Source organism: Marmota marmota, unplaced genomic scaffold, assembly GCF_001458135.2.
Source record: "Marmota marmota marmota unplaced genomic scaffold, marMar, whole genome shotgun sequence".
NCBI classification, from domain to species: Eukaryota; Metazoa; Chordata; class Mammalia; order Rodentia; family Sciuridae; genus Marmota; species Marmota marmota.
Window position 1 is genome coordinate 18,352,368 of NW_025999968.1, and position 6,230 is coordinate 18,358,597.

The 6,230-nt window shown below is 36.5% G+C and overlaps 1 protein-coding gene across 35 annotated transcripts in view; it reads left to right on the plus strand.

Moving 5' to 3' along the window:
- Window positions 1–6,230, plus strand: part of LOC107136359 (ABI family member 3 binding protein) — a 227,666-nt gene that overhangs the window by 174,617 nt on the left and 46,819 nt on the right. For 34 of the 35 annotated variants that reach the window (XM_048803407.1, XM_048803417.1, XM_048803422.1 and 31 more), the window contains 3 exons: window positions 3,213–3,272; window positions 4,232–4,279; window positions 5,066–5,146. In XM_048803407.1, coding sequence (XP_048659364.1) covers window positions 3,213–3,272; window positions 4,232–4,279; window positions 5,066–5,146 — 189 coding nt within the window. The remainder of the gene's footprint in view (window positions 1–3,212; window positions 3,273–4,231; window positions 4,280–5,065; window positions 5,147–6,230) is intronic. The other variant, XM_048803428.1, reaches the window with a different exon arrangement.

The window sequence follows — 6,230 nt, forward strand, 5'->3', positions numbered from 1 at the left end:
GTCAAAAAAGATCCGAGGGTACCAGAGAGGTTGGGCAGGAAGGGGTCTCAAGAAGGGAAGAGTGGCCAACAATGATGGTAAAATGGGGAGGGGTCAGAAGAGGCTACTGACCTAACAGTGCAGGTCTAGAACTCCATTATTTGTATCATTGGGCTGGATGCTTAGGAATTCAGCAATTTTCAGATTTTAGAAAGGTGAAAGTATATGAACACAATTGATCACAAATATTTTGATAAGTCTGCAGTGAGAAGTATGAATACTACATAGGAATCATAAAAACTGAAAGTGCTTGGATCAGTTCTAGCCACTTTTTGTTGCTGAGTAAATTTTTGCAAAACTATTTTCAGAGCTTCTTTGACTTCAGAACTATGAGCAAGGCATATCCATAGTGGGCTCATGGTTGCAGATTAGTGAATGACAGCCAGACTACAGTGGCTACAGAAGACAGCCAGAGACCAGGAAGCAGAGGCAAATACCAAGTGTTTGATTAAAGAAAGGAGAGAGAGATGGTTTGAAAGGGAAGCCAAGGAATGGATTTTTGTTTTCTGGGTTTTGTTGTTGTTTTCAGGATGCTGGACCATTTGAGCAATTGAATAGGTAGAAGGGAAAGAACTCAGGAAGAAATGGAGACATGGATTGATGGTGAGAAATAGGAGATAATAGGAATAATGGAAAATAAAAAGTCTCAGAAGGGAAGGGAGAAAGGGTGTCCAAGAGCACAGGTAATACCTGGAAAGTGGGGCCAGAATAGGATCCTGTTTCCTTTCAGACCAGTGCTAAGGATACATAGCTGAAAAAGGAACTCATAAGTGCCTTCTTGTTAATTTATTTTTTCTTTGAAGTGTTACACTTTATTTAAAAAGAGAGTTAATATAATTGATTGGCCAGTTAATATAAATGTGAATTTGCTTAACATAATTAAGCCTACAATATAATAATGGTAAGTATAAGGAAATCAAAACTGCCTCTCAAATAAATTATCATCATTACTTAGATTGATGAGTTGCCCCCCCGCCAAAAAAAAAATAGGCAATGTAGATTTTAGGGATTGAGTTCTTGCTCAATTTAGGGTACATATGAAATGTCACATAGGGAAAAGAAAAGAATAATAGCGTGCATTTCTTAGAACTGCAGTGGATCAAGTAGGAGAATGATTCATATCCCTTTCCTGTAAACATTTCTACTTCTTTCCTTTCCACTGATTTCACCTGCTTTAGAAAGTCTGCTGTGGCAGTTTATTAAATCATCACCTCATGGTTAGAAAGAGAAGTGCCAGTTTTAGCAGCTGGAATCCACATTATCCTAGCCTAAATTTCTCAGTAAACTAAAGCAGCAGCAAGTAATGTATTTACAGTATGGTGAATTTATTGGTAGCACATCTTTTCTCAGCTTTTTCTTCCTTCATCCAAGCTCTTCTTTGTATAGTCTAGTACTGTAATTAATTAGGGTGTTTATAAACTCTGGCTTCTTTGTATGTTCATGAATTTTGCAGAGCCAAATCGAAGTACTTTCTCCTTCAACCTCCAAATAAATATTTAGTTTGATTTACAATTGGAAATCCCTCATATTTTAGTGTTTGAATCCCCCAAAGCAAAGATGAAAAGTCTAGGATTGTGGTGGATTTTCTCTAAGATCAGTTCTCCACTGATCATTTTGGAGTTTCCTATTTTCTTTAAAAAAGAAATCTAGATTTTCAAATTCTCCTCAGTGTTACATTTTAGCTCAGAGAAGTTCTGAGAGTCCAAGTTTCTGTTCAATCAACCAAACTCCACAACTGTAATTTAGCTGGTACTTAGTGGCATAGACTAAGAATAGATGTGGCATGCAAGTTAAACTACTCCCAAAAACAATAAAAAGAGAATGTTCATTATATGCTGCCTATTTCTACACTAAAAATAAAGTGGTGCTTGGCTACCTCATAATTCAAAAGCTTTCCCAATCTTACTTCTGAGGCAGAGTTCTAGCCTGAACACTAATTTTTTTTTCCAGCATCATGTAAGAGTCAAGAAAATCACACAGCTTCCCACAGAGACATTGATATCTATGAAACCTTCAATGTAATAGGGAAACTTTTCAGTGAGAAAGTGGGCTCAAGGAAGTCTTCCTCACATTGAAACTGAGCCAAATAAGTGTTTTGCCCTGCTCTTGAAATGAGATTTTGGCATAGAAATGGGGTATGAACAATAGGCAAATTTAATATTTTCCCTCATAAGAAATAAGGTATAGGCCAGGGGCAGTGGCACAGCCTGTAATCCCAGCAGCTTGGGAGGCTGAGATAGGAGCATCTAGAGTTTAAAGCCAGCCTCAGCAAAAGCAACATGCTAAGCAACTCAGTGAGACCCTGTCTCTAAATAAAATACAAAATAGAGCTGAGAATGTGGCTCAGTGGTTAAGTGCCCCTGAGTTCAACCTCCGGTACCCAGAAAAAAAGAAATAAGATATAAAGTTCCCATTCTATTTTGTGAAAATAGAGCCCAAGCATTAAAATTATGCCAGGGACTGATATGAGTAAATCTATTGTTCAGCTGTTTTTGGCTTTCCATATGCACACATGTCAAGCATGAAAGTGCATAACGTATCAAGAGCCCCATCACTAAGGAAGGCAAACTGGCGGCAGCTAGCATTCACTAGCTTGCACAGGCTGGTCTCTAATGACTGGCCAGTTCCTAACGTTTTATTCTCTCCCCACAACAATTGTTTATGCCATTTAAAATGAAACTTTGCCCTCCCCTGAGATATTTCATATTTTTGTCTTTCTTGCTGTTTTCCTCAATATGAAGGCCATTTTATGCACTTTAGCCAAGATAATGTATTTTCTATTGCTGTCAGCAGGATTTGAGCATGAATAATATCAAATGGCAGCTAAACTCTGCAGATGAAAGTTGACTTTCTGTTTGAAATGATCTCAGGGAGACCTAGCTTCTTGGGTTGTGTTTAATTACATTAGTGATTTCACCACCACCCCCATACACACACACTTTTTCTTTTTTCCTTTCCTCAAGTGGGGCTCCAGGGTGAACTGTGACCAACTTTGTTTTTGTTTACTGTCACCAGACCCTTCTCTACACAGTGGCATTTTTGCATTTTGAAGGAGGTGATCTCTTCAGCTTTATCTTAACCATCATGAAAGTACTTTTGCATCCATCATGCTTTCTGGGAAGTGGGTTCTGTTTACAAGAATTACATAGTGTTTTATCATCTTTTTCTTTCAGTTCTGAAAGATGCACTCCTTCCCCATAAACCAGACCCTGAAGTTTCTCAGCATGAATCTGGTAAATTAGTTACTTTATTTTTAGTTATAAAGCATATTTTTTAAAAAAATTATTCTTGTGGTCAATATATTTTATGGAAGAAGTGAAAAAAATTGTGGATATAAGTATATTTCTCTTTCTTTTTTAAAATTTATTTGAATTGAGTATATATGGCAGCAGAATGCATTTTTGATTCATTGTACACAATTGCAGCACAACTTTTCATTCATGGTTGTACATGATGTAGCATTGCGCCATATGTGCAGTCATACATGTACCTAGGGTAGTAATGTCCATCTCATTCCATCATCTTTCCTGTCCCCAAGCCCCTTCCCCTCCTCTCCTTTCCCCTTTGGCTGATCACAGTTCCTCCATTTTTCCTATGCCCTGCCCCCATAATGGATCCCCATTATGGATCAGAACATTTGGCCTTTGGCTTTTGGTACTGAATTACTTCGTTTTGCATGGTATTCTCCAACTCCAGCCATTTAACTGCAAATGCCATAATTTTATTTTCTTTTAATGCTGAGTAATATTATATTGTACATCAGTATATTTCTTTGGGGAAAATTTAATCATATAATCTGAAATATAAATGAAGGAATAGTATATAATAAGTTTATATTACCTGAAAGTGTTTTAATTGAATGAAAGATCATATTAAAATTACAAAACATAATTATGAACTGAATCAACTATTTTACCTCCTTTCAAAATATAAATGTAGCTATGTTTTGACAATGAATATACTTTGAAATAAAAAACAGGTATCTATTCAAGTTTTCCACAAAATGATTGTGAATGAGATCTTTAAAGTTTAAGTTTCCTGACTAGCACCTAGAAAGTAGAATTTTCTCAAGTTATAGTTCTTAGAGAATGTTCAAATGATTAAATGAATGCATATAGAAAATATAGAGACTATTTTGACTTTATCAGGTAGGATCTCATAAATATGTTTCTTTGATTTGCTTTTGACATAGTTCTACAACCTGTTACCTTTAGAATCGAGCCACCAGAGACAACAATAGGTAATGGTTTTCCCATAATTGCCAACTCTAAATGTTTTCTTTACTACCATCAAGATTGCAGGTCTCTCTCAAATGGTCATAATTGAAACATCGTTCCTTCTCAACCCATCTCATCATTTCATTCTTATCATCACTCTTTCTGAAATAGAGATGCCATGGCTTTCCTGTTATAAAGGCTTTGCTCTGAAGATCAATTTAAGATGGCTCATCACTGAGTGCAACCTCATCTACCTCATTTATCTTCATGATTCCGCCTTACAGTGCCCATCTATTTAACAGTTCCTGCTGGGTTAGTGGTTCTCAGCTGTAGTGTTACAATACATTAGCATGTGACAAGTTGGAAAGGTACTGTAGAGAAATTATTATTCATACCATTCAAAATGCTGAAAATTGCCAGTGATTTACTTGTAAAACTAGAAAAGATATAAAATTATCCTAACAATTTTGTAATTTACTCTGCTCACTTGGGTGGTAGGTAGAGGGATAGAGCTGTAACTAACAGACCAGAACCATGTCTTACCCTACTCCGTCTTGACTAGGTATTCTCATGGAGCTGGTTGAACATAGAATGTCATTTATTATGTGTCCTAAAAAATGGGGAAAACAGCTGAGAACCATTATTCTATTATTCTATAATCATGATCCTGTGAGTTCTATATATACTTAATTTTCTTCTTCATCACTTTCCCTTTTCTATTTAAAATGAAGAAAACTTACATAATACCATTCTGGTGTGGTGCTGGCTTTGAATTAAAAGTTGACAACATTGATACTTTTCTCTTGCAGCTCCTTTAGAGTCACGAGGCATCCCTTTTATACCTATAATTTCACCAAGTCCTAGTCAAGAGGAACTACAAACCACCCTGGGTAAATTTTGTTTTGATATTTCAGTCTAATGAGTAATCTACTTTTTAGAGACTGCCCTTATAGCCATAAGCACAATATGCTTATGGGTTGTTTCCCAACAATAGAAGATCTCTTTTTATCATTATACCAAAAAATACCTGCTTCATTTGATAATTTACATTAACTGTATGTTTGTCCTTCTAATATTCATGCTGATTTTCAATATAAAAATTTCAAGTACAATGAGCCCTTTATATCCATAGATTCCCCATCCATGGATCCAAGTAACCTTAAATCAAAAATATTACCGGGCAAGATAGGGCATGCCTATAATCCCAGCATTTAGGGAGGCTGAGACAGGAGGAATGCAAGCTTAAAGCCAACCTCAGCATAAATGACATGCTAAACAACTCAATGAGACCTTGTCTCTAGATAAAATACAAAATAGGGCTGGGGATGTAACTCAGTGATTGCTCCTGAGTTCAATCCTTGGTACCAAAAAAAAAATCAAAAATATTCTTTAAAAAATTGTGTCGGTACTAAACAAGAGTTTTTCCTATTCCAAGTTGAATTCACTATGTCAACTGTATAGATTGCATGTACATTATAGTAGGTATTACAAGTAGTATAAAGATTATTTAAAATATATAGGAGGATGTGCACAGGTTATATAAATACTAAGTCATTTTACATAAAGGATTGAGCATCCGTAGTGGAAAGTCCTAGAACCAATCTCCTGAAGATACCCAGGGATTACTATATTCTAAGAAGAAAAGTGTTCTTAGAGCAAAGCTGTACTTTTTTTTTTTTTTTTTTCCAAAATTTGTGCTGGGTATGGTGGTGCATGCCTGCAATCCCAGTGGCTCAGGAGGCTGAGGCAGAAGGATCATAAGTTCAAAGCCAGCCCCAGCAACTTAATGAGGTCCTAAGCAACTCAGCAAGGCCCCAAGCAACTCAGCGAGGCCCCAAGCAACTCATTGCTCAGTAAGACCTTGTCTTAAAGAAAATACAAAAAAGGCTGGGGATGTGGCTCAATGGTTAAGTGCCCCTGAGTTCGATCTCCAGTACCCCGCCCCCCATCCCCGCCAAAAAAAAAAAAAAAAAT